Consider the following 15,998-nt stretch of genomic DNA (forward strand, 5'->3'; position numbering starts at 1 on the left):
ATGAACCTGTGTTGGTTGCCCCTAAGCATAATCTCCCCTGCTGGCCCCTTGTGGATATGTGCTAGTATAATTTTCTCAAAAAGCTTACCCAGGATTGAGGTAAGACTAACTGGCCTATAGCTTCCCAGGTCCTCCTTCCTCCCCTTTTTGAAGATGGGAACCACATTGGCCCTCTTCCAGTCCTCAGGCACCATTGCGTATGAGGCTTTAATTGCGTATACGGGCAGTCCTCAGACTTACAACACAATTAGTTCCTGAGAACCGTGTCTTAAGTTGAAACATTGCAACTTGGAACTGATTTTTCCCATAGGAAACAATGTTATAAATGGGGGATTGGATCCTGAACCAAGGCCCAATACCCTATTTCGGTGGTCTCCAAACTTTTTTGATTGCGCACCCCTATCAGTAAAAAAAAAATTTTTGAGCACGCACTCACAATATATGTATATTTATATTTGCGCACCCCATCAGTAAAAAAAAAAAAAAAAAAAATTCTGAGCACGCACCCCCAATATATGTATGTTTATATAAATATAAATAGAAGTTCTAATATTTTCTTCCCGCACCCCAATGGATCGTCTTGTGCACCTGCTGGGGTGTGCGCACCCCACTTTGGAGACCACTGCCCTATTTGCACCAAAAATAACCCAGAATTTTGTACTCAATCAATTATAGACACAGATACATTAATGTATTTCTATTGTAAATAGCAATCGCATTGATTTGGAAGGACTTGTTTGAGGTGACTTGACTGGACTTTTTGAAGGGCTGCTGGTTGGACTTTTTGAAGGGTTCTTGGCTGGAGTCTTCTCAGGAGTCTGGGCTGCAGGTTTTTCTGGAGTCTTGTCTGCTTTCTTAAAGAAAGTGTCCAAGGAAGTTTGGACAGATGGGAGATGGGTGACACACCAAGCACTGTAAAGTCAAAACTGACATCAGAAAGTTGAAACAGGTTGTCAATTTATAAACATTTTAAGTGTGAACTGTTGTAACTCAAAACATTGTAAGTTGAGGGCTGCCTGTATTTGAAACATATCAATCATAATATTACTTAGAGAGTGCTTTGGATAGATGGAGATACATCCTGGAAAGGCAGGGTCTTTCTGTCAGCATGGAGAAACAGAGTGCATGTATCATGCACAATTTCAGGCAATAGTGAGGGGAACATACCTATGGCAGAGGATGAGTAGCACATATTTGGGGTCCACTGTGCAGGAAAATGGAAAGACATGGGGAAATTCAAGGGTGTAATGAAGTGGAGGGAAGTGGAGTGGCTTGTGACAAGAAAATGACAGTTTGTCTGTAGGTGGAATTTGCAAGACGGTGATGAGGCTAGGGCTGTTGCATGGATCAGAATGTTGAACAGTGAAGAAAGTTGCCCATGATAGAGGTGGCAGAGATGAGACAGATTTATGATTTTGTGATGGGACAGATCTGTTTACCTGCTGAGGTAGATTTATGGATTTACCAAGAAAAATCCTTTAAGAAACAAGGAGGTGCCACAGCAGGCAGAGGTGGGGAGGAGGACATTAGTAGAGGAAAATCTGAGAGAGAGCAGTCTGAAATGGGTTGGGCCATGTACCTAGAAGTCCTGAAGAGTATGTAGGAAAGAGTTCAGGCCATGAGAGTCAAGGATAGGAGAAAGAGAGGAAAACATAAGAAGATGCAGCAGGAGTATGTAAAACAAGACCTGTGAACACCTAGCATTTCAGAAGACAGTGATGGGCTAAAGTTTGTGGAGTATGAAGACAAGGAAAGTGGACCCTGTCTAGTGGGGGGAAATGGTTGGAAGGAAAAGAACATGATTGCTTTGTAGTGTTAGTTCAGGGCACAGTTAAAAAGGTTTGGATGTCCTCATTTCTTATTTCTACACCTTAATATGTATGGCTTTGCTTAAAGTTTAACCTTATTGCTTAATTTCCTGGAATTTTAACAGTTGGTTTTGGATAATTGTAATGTAATGTGTCCCTATAAAGTACCATATAATATTACATGTCGGTCACAACATTCATTCTGTACTAATGCATGTTTCGTCTGGGATCATATCTGTTTATACATATCCACACATTATGTATAACATTTGGTCAGAACCTGAGCTGCTCTAAATCAACCTAGCCCCAGTGGAGCGACACTAGTTTATGCAAAGATGATCATGCACATAATGTGATCGTGTAACTGACATGTAGAGTTCAATACACTTTTCTAGGTGCCATGGCAGTTTCTGCCCTGAAAAGTCAAATGCAACAATATGCAGGTAGCAAATTTCTTAGGTTATGCTGCATGTTTGGTACTAGAAAATGTGTTACTGCCTGTTGAACTGCTTCACCTCAAATCCCTACTCCAGCAATGAGATTGGGCTTCCTCAGGTGTGCAGGAGTCTGCCTGTGTGGACTCTGGATCATCGATCATATTATCAGTGTGAGAAGGAACGCAAACTTCCTGCTTGAGCAGTGCAGGGAAAAGCCAAGGCAATTGCGTTTGGAAGCTAAAATACACTATGTTCTACCATCTTTTTCTCTTTGAATCTCCCCCTGTATTACAGGGAAGACTAGAGCTGGGGAATCTCATATAGCAATCATTGGGTTAGTCCCAATAAGAATGTGATTCTCCTTGTAGGTGAGCTCATGTAATCTTACTGTTGACACAACTAAGACCAGGATGAAAAAAATAGTTTTGGGGGGGGAAACCAAAATTTGTTTTTAAGGGATTTAAAATTAGCCTATTTGCAACTTATTTTCATGCAAGTTTTATTAGTCTTTGTTGTACTTTGATTATTTTTCACTTACAATAATATCATTTTTTTTTAAGAAATCAAAATTTCAGTAACTGTTTCAATAAAAGTTACTATTTTAACATTGCTGTGTAAATGTTCCTAAAAATAAGTCAATAAGGACAATTTTATGAAAGGCTTCCTGTTTGGAAAAAGCTGCTTTTTTCCCATGGAAAATGTTTTTATTTGGTTGGGGGGGCATGCTGGAATTTAGCAGCTGTTTGGGCACAGGTCCAAGGCATAAAAGCTATAAAAATAGTATCAAGCCAAATATCCATCCCAGAATATACTGCTTTTCAGTCAGTGTCAGATTCCCACTGTGATCACTCTTCTACTGCTTTACCTAGCTTTCTGTCTTACTGCATATAACACATACTAGGCCACATAGTAATTTTCCAGCTGAAATTCTGTTCATCCCCAATTGCTTCATTGTTGCCAGAGTTTCAGGATAGGAGTGCTTTGATAGTTCTTGAAGGAAACCTTATATTGCTTTTCTTTTTTTGATTAGCCTGAAGAAAAGATGAGGGATCTTAGGATGCTCATTTCAGTATATTCACAGAGCTTGGTCCTGGGAATGGTGCCATTTTAAGAAGAAAACAAATTGGCTAATATCTATAGCTACATGGCATGGACTGACAGAATTTACAGGAATATGTACAGCAGTCTGTATTTAATTGCATAGCCTCAGGACTGACAAAAGGCTGTGTACATACATAAAGTATGCACTTCTTTAATACTAATGCACATTAATTAGTGAAACAGGCTGCGCATAGCTTTTCAGCACACATTACCTTGTTTCTCAGTGCTCCTTATGCCTATAATATTCTCCTTGAAATTGCTATGACCTAGTTGGTTCAAGTCTGCTTTAGCAATCTTGAAAGTGAAGAAGCTTCTACATTTATTTAGTGAAACAGAGTTTAGTTGTATTACAAGGTAGACAGTGGGCTCAGAGAATTCTTATACATTGCAAGTGGTTTATGCATGTAACTGATATGCAGAAAAACAGAGATTTGTTGCAATATATAAGCAACAGGCAACAAATTAGGACCAGTATTACATTATGCAGGTAAGTGAATTATGCACTTATTTGATATACATGTGCAGTGAACTGTACTTGATGTATTCACGCAGAAGTGACTGGTAACTTTGTGCACCTTCATTGTTTTGAGTATTTTACCTGATTCTTTTTCAGAGCTGGATGCTCTGCACTTAGATCAGCAAAATGAGAGGGTGATTTCCAGGCTTTCAGGTGGCACTATCTTGAGTATTCTTACCTAGTTATAGATCTAGGGGTATTGGAAGATGTTCCCTTAGCCAATTGAAACAAAGAGTCAAAATCTCAAAAATATTCATGAATCAGAAATCCTTCTTCCTTCCTCCTCCAAAAAAAAAGGAAAAAAAGCTTGGGGCCAAGTAAAGCATTTTGAGAATTTGGAAACACTGTATTTCAATTGTTTATAACTTTACAATTATTTTTACAATAGGAAGGTTAAATTTTTAAATAATAAAATTTTTTAATGCAGACTTGGCAATTTATCACTTAAAATGTATCAAAACAAAACATTTCACCAGTTTCAAAACTCTTTAAATGAGAGCTGTCCTACAAACAACTTCAGTTTTGATGGACTGGTGCTTTCTGATAAGAAAAAATTCCGTCGGAAAAATTCCCTACTAGCTTTTGACTTGGTTCAGAAGCTTGCAGTCAGTTAGCAGACCATTTCAGATTGCATCCAGCTATTTCACAAATATTTTGCTATCTATATCTACTGCCCTAAGAACAAAAAGTGAGAGCTTAATTATTTTTCCACTAAGATACTGCACAGTTTAATGCTGTATTATTTTTTGATCGTTTATCCTGTGCAGTACAATCCTGTACATGTAAAAGTGATTAAGATCAGCCTTTATCAGAGGATACCACCATGTATCTTATTGATGTGGAAAAGAAACACTTCTTGATGAGAACAATGCTTTGTTCCCCTTGTTGTCTCAGATCTTATTTTAAAATACTTTTTTCTTTTTTTCCTCACTGATAAAAATGGCAATGAAAACTTTGAAAACTGACTTAGTTTTTGAGGTGCCTCAATTTGTGGTTGTCCCATTTAAGGCTCATTTACAAATGCCTAGATTTCAGAAAGAGCTGAGTGCCCTTCTTTTTAGTATGGCATCCCTTTAAAGTGTCTCAAACTTGTATCTACAAAGTGAGGACCCCTATATTCGCTGCCCTCTTAAATATTTAGCCCTTGTAGTGTCAGTCTGTTTCATATAATTATAAATAAAGCTGTTTGTTTTCCTTTGAAATCAGTTCTTAAATATTAAGAGCAGTCACTCATGTTGAAACAAAGATTCTTTGTCTTTTGCACAGACTGATTACAAGGAATTGTTAATTAATATTACTGAAAAACTAACTAATATTCTTCCTTCTCTTTGTTTTGTCAATAAAGAAGTACCACCATGTGAAAGGCAGTACATTTCTGAGGTGTTACTGTGACAAAGAAGGTTGTGTAGGCTGAGGTCTAGCCTGCAGTTCTTGTTGGGAGCACTGTGAACTCCCAACAAGAGTTCATAGTTGGGGAAGGGGTCAGTATGAAGATATGTTGATGAAAATAGCTTTATAAGCGGGACACCTTTATGCCCTCTTCACTCCAAGGGGGCAAATGGCAGTCTAGGCCTGACAGCAGGCCACAGGCTGCTCTTTAATTAGTTCCCCATAACTTAATATTTCATTGTATTGGGTGAGTGTTGTCCCCCCGTTAAGACTATAGTTTGAGAACTGTGTCATTGCAAATGTGACCAACTGAGCTTGAGGAGAAGGAGTGAGGCTCAGAGTTGGGGAAGAGAAAAAGAGAAGGTCCCAGGGCAGATGGGGAGAAAAGGAATAGTCCCAGGAAGGATGCAGTAAAGTTTGAGTGAGGACGGAAGGAACCGAAATAGCACAATAAAGAGTGTTTTGGAATGGAGTCTGTTGTGCTGTTTGGAACATCTGCACTCTGATATGCCTACTGTAAGGGCACAGACAGAAATGACAATTTTTGCCCAGTCTGGCTCCAGAAAGCGCTCTACAGCCATGACCAAACAAGTACACACTAAAACACCTTTGTGTGTTAGTTCAAAAGTGCACTGCCTCCATTTTCTCAGTGCTGACGTGCATTTTGTCATTTTATACATATGCACACACTGCTTTTAAAAGTGCCCAGCGCTGTGGTGCAAGTACATGTACAAATTCCCTACGAGGAGAAAGCACTCCTGTCCTTCCTGGGAGCTGTTTTTGTTTGTTTGTTTGTTGTTGTTGTTTTTTAAAAGGAGGAGCTCTCTGAGTTGGGTCCTGTACATCACTGGGGAGGCCAGGGACTGAGAAGAGCCAGGGTCTCAAAGCCAGAGTCTTCCCCCTTGTGAAGTCATGCTAAGGCTGGCTGCTGGAGGCCATCTCGGGAGAGGGAGACTGAATAAGGCTTCTTGGATTGAGTACCAAGAAAGAGCCGTCTCCTCCCCTTGGAAATGGGTGTTTGATCCTTCCTGACGGTTAGTATTTCGTACTTTGGGATGTGCTGTGAAGACCAGATAATTTTAAGCAACTCAATTATGCCCACTCTAAAACAGTGCATCACGGCCTCTTTCAGTTAGAAATGTAACTACTTAAGATTAAAAGGTCATGTTCATATGTGAACTCAGGACTGCTGATGCTAGTATTTTGTCCAGAATTCAGACTCATTAGAGCCCATCAAGTTAAATGTGCTCTTAGAGCATGATACTTGGGGTACAAATAATTTGTCTTTGTGCCTGGCAGCTCAGTGATGCTGCAGAAAGCACATCTGTTTTCTCTCTTAAATGCAATGGTTGGTAGTGTGCCACACTGAAATCTTTGAAAATGACTTGATTTAGACCTGATTCCACTGAAGTCTACAGCAGAATCTCAGATTTCAGTGGTACAAGATCAAATCCTCTCTGCACAGAGCCAGTACAGTGTGACCAGCAGCAGCCCAGTCTTCCCAGTGCTCAATTGCTGGTACACCTCAGCAAATGTCAGTGAGGATGTGAGAGGAGCTCCTTCTGGATGTTTGGCCAGTCCCTGGTTTCTTTGTACTAGCAAAACTCCAGTTGTAAGGTAGACTGTTGTAAGGTGGGCTAGGCTGAGATCAGCAGCTCATTTTTACAATAAGCCTGTGCACGTCCATTCACCTGGTTGCTAGTAGTAGTTCCTGTTCATGTGATTTTAGGTTTCAGCCTGTGACTGAGTTTCTGGGCTCTGTTTTCTTTACCCCGTACTGAAAAACTTGACTTCTCTTGAATAATGAAATGTTTGAACATTTTCAGTGCACCATATTAAGGCAGGGGAGCTTGCTTCATGGGAGAAATCCACCTTCGTGTTGACAGCCCAAATTAGCTTTATGCACTACTTAATAGGGAGCTTAAATGAGGCCATATGACTATCCTGGGGCCTCAACTGGGTAAGTTTCATGCCTGGTGGTTACCTGCTCTAACAGATCCTGTAAAGGCAGTTTGTGTTTTGTATGACGTAGCTGAATGTAGGAGCTGCAAATAGGCCTGGATGTTAGGCAGGAAGCTTCAGAAGGTCTTGAGGGCAATCTCTTGTCCTGTTCCAACCAGATTTCAGCTAGATGGGCTCCTCAACCTATTAGGTACTTTGGAAATCCCAGTCATAATTCCTCTTAGAATGAATCTATTTGGAGCAACCAATTTCACCTTGCTTTGCTGCCAGCTAAGGGGCAGTATGACTTTCTAACTCAACATGTCTCTTAGCCCCTTTCCTCTGAGAGAACTTTCTTGTTTATGAGAAAAAAGTCCCTGCCACTGTGTGCCAGAATCTGAGAAGGGCATTGAAGTTGTTAAGAATGGCATGAAATGCATTACCTTGTACTATGAGAAAAGTGGAAGAAAAAGACTTAAACTAGTTCCTAGTGTAGGTGTGGACCCTGCAGAGCAGCAACAGTGTTGCATTTTGTACTAATAGTCTTTTTTGCTGTTAGAATTAGATGGGGCTAGAAGTGAGTGGACCAAAAAATGACTTCTCTGGAGACCAGTCCCTTTAGCTCAGAAGTTTGTTTCATTGTGAAGACAGGGAAGTATCCATTGCCAAGATCCAGCATATCTCACTAGCACAGTGTACTAGCAGTTTAATAGACTGACATATAAGATGTGGTATCAGTAGAGTTTTAGCCTAGACTGTTTAGACAAAGAACAGCAAATGACACCAGAGATAAACAAGCAGGGAAGGAAGAGAGGGAGAAAGGCACCCAACTTTAATAAGAGAGGCTTACTGTGCTATTTCATCTCCTGCAATTAAATACACAGTGGGAACGTGCAGCGCTGGCTGGCTTCTCCCATTACTGCTGACTTTGTGGGGAACAGGGTTAGGGAGGCGTGTGTGTGTGTGTGTGTGTGTGTGTGGGTGTGTGGGGGGGGGGGTGCTACTCATACAGTTTGTACAGAATGAGCTTATAACTCTCTTGCATTCTCTCTCTTCTTCAGCACTTGTCGTTGCAGTTCTCCGTTTCATACAGCTGAAGCCAAAGGTGCTAAACCCTTGGCTGAATGTTAGTGGGCTGGTCGTATTATGCTTGGCCTCATTCGGAATGACCTTACTTGGCAACTTTCAGGTATCTTGCTCCCAGTTCCTCCTCTTTTTCCTTGGTAGCCAACGTGGTTCTTTCCTGGGTGGCCGTGGGCATGTTGCGTGGTCTGCATCCATTACATTGGCAAAAGGCTTGTCGTATCCGGCTCTAAACAAGTAATTTCTGCTCTAATAATGCCACACTTCATTGGCTGACATCATATTTGCTTGGATCTTGTGCCACAGCCCTATAAAACATGTCATTGTTAGATCATTGTACATGCCTTTCCGTGTCCTACTGCTGAAAGGGAACACTGTAAAATCTATTTTGTACGTGGCTTTCATTCAAGAGTGTTTGGAAAAGAATTATGCTAAAGGACAGAGTTCCATCTGCTGCAGGCCACCACAGCAAAGGCAGCTCAGTCCCTTGGTGGCTGAACCAGCTATCTTTCTAATTATATGTTTGGCACAACTGCCGATCATATACTGTCTTCCACATGAAATTGATTGTAATAGACAAATCCCTAGTGGACTTCAAGGAGTCTTTAACTTTTAGTTTTTTTTAATAAATTCTCTTGATACAGCTGTTTTGACTTGGTTAGTCTGCCATGTTTTTTGTTAGTTTGCTTACCATTCGCATGGGGATAGGTGTCCATCCTTCAGTGCTGCTAAAACTGCCTGTGTGTTGTATCCTGATCTGAACCCTGACTTTGCAGTTGGCTGGAACATTCTCAGAGATTTTGCCCACAAATGATTGAACTCCTGATTAAAGGTGGGGTGTAGCAGAGATGAGCAAAGATGAACATCTCTGGGGGTAGTGACAGCCTTGGAGGTGGGGCTCATATTAGGGAATCCTTGTTCAGTTTACTTGTAATGAGAAGGCTTTGTCTACAGTGGGTATTCAGATTATACTACCAACTTTTGTAATGACCACCTTACCACTTGGTCCTTGCTAAGGAGGGTGTGAAAACTCAGAGCCTGAGTATGATGGCAGGAGATATTCCTGGCATTGCTTTAAGTATAAAGGATTATGACAAAGTGAGCACTATGGGACCAGAACATTTTAGTGAACCAGGGTGCTTGTGCTCTGCATTTGGTTTTCTCTTGCTCTTGGTGCTGGTGTGAGGCCAGGAGACAATTAGGCCTTACTGCAGAACATATTGAGGAGTACTTACCTCTTCTAAGAATCACTCTGGAAGAAAGCATCCCTCTGTCATGGTATAAGACCTGCAGGGGTGGGGGTTGGTCCCCTGTTGGTCAATATAGCAGCATTTGGGTGAAAGGGGCAGAGACTATATGTGGTCAAGTCACCAATTCACCACTGTATATGTATTTTATATTGCAGTTGGGGCCAACCTTTCTGGCAGCCATGCCACTGATCTCCTTCCTTTGCCCAATGGGCTTCTCTGCTTTCTGCTCTCTGCCATATCTACCACTGTGCTGCCTGCCCCCTCCTCAGTCTGTCATGTGCTCCACACAGACTGCCCATGCCACAGGCTGGCCACCCCCAGTGTGGTGAAGCCACAGCTCCTCTGCCTTGGTTGCATGCTCTTCCAGTCTGAAATCACAGATGCAAGAAGCTGAGTGGTAGTATTGCATCCTAACCCTAAGCTTTTGTTTAAGTGGATTGACTTTTGGCTACCTGAGCTCCATGCAAGAGAGAGCTGTGATAGTTGGGGGTAAAGTGAAGCTTCTTCTCTGAGGTCAGGGAAAGTGGACTTCTAACTGAAGCACTTCGGTTGCAAAATAAGTGAATGGTCCAGTTCTGCCTTTCTGAATAGGAGCCACAGACTTTGTATTGATTAACCCAAAGGGTTATTCTCTTTTGTTGAGACTACATTGACTTCCTCAGTGAAGAACGAATTTGACTCGCTTTGGAATACTATGGGTATAGCAACTAACTTCCCTAAACAGATTGTCTCTTTTTAAGTGAATCTCTCTTCATTAGGGCTGTGCACAATTTTGGCAGCAGTTTTGTTTTGGGGGTGTTTCGGCCCATTTCAGCGCCTGAAACGCCAAATCCGAAATGAAACGAGGCTCCGAAACTAAACGAAACCATCTAGAATATTTTGAAAGTGCCTCTGAGAAGTCTGGCACAGCCCTGCAGCCCTCCTTTTAAAGTGCTGGGGGGTTGGGGCCAGGCAGGGCAGTCATGGGGGGCTTCTCCCACAGCTCCCCCCACCCGGGGAGAGGCAGGCACAGTTGGAGGAGCCGTGGGAGAACCTGCAGCTGCCCGGCTGTGCTTGCCTCTCCCTGACCGATCTGAATCTCTGAAACAACATTGAAACTGCAAAACAGATTTGGCTGAATCTAAACAGAATAGCAATCCTCCAAAACAGCCAAATCAGAAACCAAACCAAACCAAAACATAGCCATTTTGCGCAGCCCTACTGTTCACAGATAAAAGCTCAGATTTTTTTTTTTCGAAACTTCATGGATGATTTGGACATGTGTACCCTCTTCAATTGGAGTTGGGCACCCAAAGCCAATCAGCTGCTTTAAGAAATTAGGTTACAGCTTCATTTTCCCAGGCTGCTCATGGCTTCTTTGCCTTGCTTGTTACATTCCACGTGACTTGGCTTTCCCTAATTGAAGGCATTGAGACCCAAGAGTGAATATATAACTATGGCCCAACACTGAAGGCTCTAAACAAAAGGCTACTCTGCCTGCTAAAATTCCACTGAAGTCAGTGAGTGTCCACCTGCCCACATCTATTTCACTGCAGGGTCGGGGCTTATGGGCTTTGCCAGTAGTAACTTTTAATTCAGCAGTGCCAGGGTTCCAAAAAATTGTCCCAGTATGTGCTGATCACCATATAGAACAGGGGAAGCACTTTTTGAAGGAGATTCATTCTCCTTGCCTCACAGGTGGTAGGAGAAGGACAGGAATTCCTGCAGGACATGGCATTTTCCAGTGTTTTTTATTATGGGAGGAAAATCTGCTTGTAGCCGTACCTAATCTGTAAACCACTGTCCTGCTTGTGGTTTTCTTTTGTTGTAGCTACATAGGAACATAGCTTTATCTCACCATTTTTTCTTGCCTTTTGCTTCACTCCCAAATAAGCAGGATCATCAGGAAGATTTCTGTAAATGGTGCTTGATGTATTAGAAGCTCACAAGTTCCCTCTTATTCTACAGCTTTCCAATGATGAAGAGATACATAATGTTGGCACCTCCCTGACATTTGGTTTTGGAACCCTGGCCTGCTGGATTCAGTCTGCCTTGACGCTCAAAATAAACTTAAAGAATGAAGGACGAAAAGTTGGAATCCCACGAGTCCTCTTATCTGCTACTATAACCCTATGTGTGGTCCTCTGTATCCTTTTGTCTTGTCGGCTGGAAGTACAGGTGCCTATGCATAAAAAGCCTGCCTATCACTGAAGTAGAGGTTTTAATAGAGTCCTGTAAAACCTGCGTTCTCCAAGCATTTATGAGCACCAGGGAATTCTGCTTGATACTGATTCCCTGAAGTCTTTGAGGATGGTTTTCCTGCTTTACAGGGACATTGAAGCACAGAGGGATGGTGGCTTGCCCAAGGTCACTTACACAAGAACAGAGGCTGTGTCCATGTCCTGTGCCCAAAACACAGTCCCTTCCTCCCTAGTCACTTGAATTTGAATTTTCAAAGAATGAAGTTCTCTTTATGGCCTAGTTCTTTAGTCTCTGCCTGCACAAAATGTGATGGAATTTGGATGCATACATTTGTGTGTTCCAAGGGCTTTAAGATGCATCAGTCCTGTCACCTGAATGCATACTTGTTACACCCTACAGTCTTTTAGGTGTTAGGGATGGAAAACTGGAGCCCAAAAGGAGATTACTCTTTGAAAACCATGTCCAGAGGAGATGCAAGTTCTGTTTTCAGGTTGGCTAATGATCTGATGTGAGACCTGGGATGGTCACTGAATTGTTCCGTAGCTTAGATATCCCATCTCTTTTTAAAGGAGAAAAACCTTGCTTACCCTCCCGATGAGAGAGACACCTGGAAAGAACTTCCTGTGTACTGAATACCATAGTTCTTAATGGGCAAATTCAGGCAAGCACTTCAGTGGGTGCTACATGTGCAATTAACGTGCCTGAATTTTCTGCACAGACAATACAGGCTCATTAAAGCACTCCCCAGCACATGTCTATGCATGCGCCCCTGTTGGGAGCAAACTGAGCTCAATAGGAGCAGCCCAGTACTCCTGCCATGCTCTCATAGGTGACTGGTAGGGGGTGCACCTGCCCCCTCTGGCCAATGCCATCAGTAGGGCCCCCGTCTCTGCTGCCAACAGCAGCTTCTGTGGGTGTTTGCCAGCCCTGCCTCTGCTGCTGATGCCACTGGCAGCTTCAATGGGTGCTTGCCAGCCATGTCTTCACCGCCAATGCTATTGGTGGCTTCTGCAGGTGCTCCTGATTCAGGAGGCACCAGTTACCCATGCCTGCTCTGCCCCCCTGCAGCAGCCGAGGGGAGATTGGGCTGGCCCTGAGTGGGGTTAGGGGCAGAGGAGGGAGGTGACCCAGCTGGGTGGGCAGCTATCTCTCAGCCAAGTGGAGATTCGGATGCGTCCCAGTCTCTACATGACTGGGAGGCAGTGTCTCGCTAAGCCGGGACAGCTCTCCCTACCCCTGTGGCCCCCTGCTGCCTAGGTTGACCAGGAACAACTTGCTTCTGGTCAGTGTCTATACATGCGGTACGGTGCATTAGTGAATGTGCTGTTTTTTTAGTACCTGTGTCTACAAGTACTAGAAAACGGCACATTAGACTGTAACATACTGAGCAGTAATTGCCATGCATGTTTGGATAGTGATTCTTTACTGCACATTAGATTAGTCTAATGCATAGTAAAGCATCTTGTGTAGATGCACCCAGTGTGAGCTTTACTTTGAGTGTGTGTGTGTGTAAGTATAAGGACGTAGTAAAGTGCTATCAGGAGTCTGAAATGTTTTAAGGACTCAGGGGCCTGGTGCCTTTTCAGCCTCAGCTGATCAACTACAATCCTCTTGTTTAGACTTTCTTACAGGTTTTGAGTATTTCACCTGCAGTCCTGAGCCCTCCCTCTTTCAGCCTTCCTTCCCATTCTGCTTGTTTCCTTGACCATATTAGTTTTTCTTGTAGTCCTTAGTGGCAGTGATTTAATCACCAGATCATCGGGCTTTAACTTCATGTTCTAACCTTTGTACAGCATCACTATACGTGAATTCTGCACTGCAGTAAGAGGTGGTATAACAGGAGATGTCTCCTGGATTGTTATCACATTCCTGTCAAGAAACTAAACCACTGAAAGCTGTAACTAAACTTTTTAAATTCCCCTTGTTCAGAGCAGATATCATTTCCCAGGTCAGAAGAGGGGTTTTGAACACTTATTAACTGTTCTAGAAGCTGTTTTACCATAAAATGATATCTAATATCAGACAAATAAAGCAACAAGACTACACCATTATGTAGAGCAATATTTCAGATTTTGCAACATCTTGGGGAAAAAATAGGAAAAGAAGAAAAGATTAGAACAGAAGTAAGCAAAGTTCTATAGGTTTATTTCAGTAAAATTATCAGTAATTCATTTTCAATTATTTCGGTCGTTTTCAAAGAGGACCACTGACTCCTACTCACAATGAGATTTGGGTTCCTTGCTCGTTTTTTGACATTGGATGTATACTCAAAGTCATGTCGCTTCTGAAAATAATCACCCACAGTTGAGAAGTATACCAATTTGATGCCAAAATGGATAGCCTACCCCACTTCCAGCTACTGAAGTTTGTTTTCAGGAAGGGTTTGGCTCATGGTTTTGCTTATGTCTTGCTGATAATTTGCCAAACTAGATGCTTGCATGTTTTTCTTCCAGTGGTTTCTGTTCTAAAAGAGGATGCCTATGGTTGGTATAAGATTCTGCCCAAAGGCCTGCAGCAAGTTGGGTCTGGCAAAAGAACATTTTAATTAACTACATTAATCCATCGTTTGGAGAGGCTTTTCAAAATTGTTGTTGCCATAGATGTAGTGAGTCAGTGTTGAAGTACTCTCCAAATCTGTAGAAACTCGTGTCCTAACATGCTGAATGTTATTGGAATTTGATTACTTCACACCAGGTGACTCTCCTGTGCAGAGGGCTCGTAGCACAAGATTTGCATAGCACTGAAGTGCCACTTATAAAAGTCCCGTTTGGAAATTTGAGGTACTGGCTTTGAGCTACTCCTTTGCAGGGAGCAAATGTTATCTTTGAGCACAGTTCTCAAACAATCCTATGAACAGTGGAGGAGAAAGCTGGAAACATTTTAAAACTTGATTTTGGCCACAGTGGGTGCATCTACATGAGATGCTACTTCACAGTGGTTACTGTGCATTTATTTATTACTTTAGTAAAGTACTAAATAAATACACAGAAACTGGAGTTATTGCACAGTAGTGCTTTTATGTATGTCTGGTGAACGTCTCTGAAGTAGTCTACTGCGCAATAGCCTAATAATAACATGCAGTTAATGTATTAGCAGTATTACTTGGCTGCTGTGCAGTCAGCATCTCATGTGTTCAGTGCTGTTTACTCAGATGTGAGCTGTGACCTGCTTCTCAACAGCACAAAGTTGGGGGAAAATTTTTCAAGGTAATTTTGACTGTGATAAAAGCTTGACAGAATTTAGTGATTTCAGTTATTTGTTATGTAGCTTTGATGTATTGGACAAATGCTAATTTTGTGGGGGAGGACCATTTTCTATGCACTGGAAAATAAAGTTCTCAATGGGTGAATATAGGCCAGAGAAATAGGTTCTAACTTACTTTTGTGATGGATCTGAGCATGAAGCCGTGTGGAAGACTATTCATTACCAGCTGGGAACTTGCAAAGTTTTTACTAAGATGAAGATTACACAGCAGTATTCTAGAAGAGGCAGTGGGACAAGAGGTTGTCCATAAGCAAAGCAGGAGATCCGCCCCCTACTCTGTGTTTTGAAGGACCTTGTTACACTAGAGAAGTCCCTTGATGTGGCTAGAACCTCTGCTTCTTAGGGGTCCCACATATTTTAAACACATGTAATTGACCCCCCAACCTGGTAGTTTTCATACTGCAGATAGGACTGAAGTGTAATAGAGGAGAGTTAAATTTAATGTTCAATGTCATCAGCATTCAACACAGCAAGAAAAACTGGCAGGGGTGCAGTAGGTATGTCCACATCATTTTCATGATGGTCCTGTAGAGGGCTGGTTTCAAATACTCTTCAACCTGTAAATACAGTGGTGAAGTCATAAAATATAGATACTGGTCCTTTCCTTTTTTTTTTTTTTCTGGAGTTCCTTGGGTTAGGGACAGACATTACACACAAACCGGTTTAAGTGCTCAGAAACTGGTTTAAACCTGTAACAGAACAGATATTCAGTGTACATAAACCAGTTTCAAAATGGCTGAAACTGGTTTGAGCTAAACATGGTTGAATGTAGTATCAAACTTAACTGATTTGGGTCAAACCGATTTCTGCAATGTCTGTCCCAGACCCCTTGCTTGTTTAACTTAAACCAGACACCCCCAGCATCCTGGCATGCTCTCTGGGCTGAGCAGGGCTCTCTGCTCCACAGTAGAGCTGGCTCCTCCCCTCTGCTTCCTGGCTGCAGCTTCCCCCCTCCCCTCACCACTCCCTGCTAAGCAGAAATTCCCCCACTCCCCTCTGCCTTGCAGAGAGGTGTATGTGTATTAGC

General features: G+C 42.3%; 2 protein-coding genes across 4 annotated transcripts in view; one reads left to right on the plus strand and one right to left on the minus strand.

Moving 5' to 3' along the window:
- The window catches only part of TMEM150C (transmembrane protein 150C), an 81,015-nt gene that overhangs the window by 32,152 nt on the left and 32,865 nt on the right, over positions 1-15,998 (plus strand). For all 3 annotated transcript variants that reach the window (XR_002099185.1, XM_019525907.1, XM_019525909.1), the window contains exons 7-8: positions 8,255-8,382; positions 11,474-11,651. Coding sequence is in view for 2 of the 3 variants with exons in the window: in XM_019525907.1 (XP_019381452.1) it covers positions 8,255-8,382; positions 11,474-11,651 (306 nt within the window). In the remaining variant the exon portion in view is untranslated. The remainder of the gene's footprint in view (positions 1-8,254; positions 8,383-11,473; positions 11,652-15,998) is intronic.
- The window catches only part of ENOPH1 (enolase-phosphatase 1), a 35,760-nt gene continuing 34,624 nt past the window's right edge, over positions 14,863-15,998 (minus strand). The window contains exon 6 of the mRNA XM_019525906.1: positions 14,863-15,528. Within this exon, the coding sequence (XP_019381451.1) occupies positions 15,524-15,528 (5 nt within the window). The 3' untranslated portion in view covers positions 14,863-15,523. The remainder of the gene's footprint in view (positions 15,529-15,998) is intronic.

This window comes from Gavialis gangeticus, unplaced genomic scaffold, assembly GCF_001723915.1.
Source record: "Gavialis gangeticus isolate Ggan-Ray unplaced genomic scaffold, GavGan_comp1, whole genome shotgun sequence".
NCBI classification, from domain to species: Eukaryota; Metazoa; Chordata; order Crocodylia; family Gavialidae; genus Gavialis; species Gavialis gangeticus.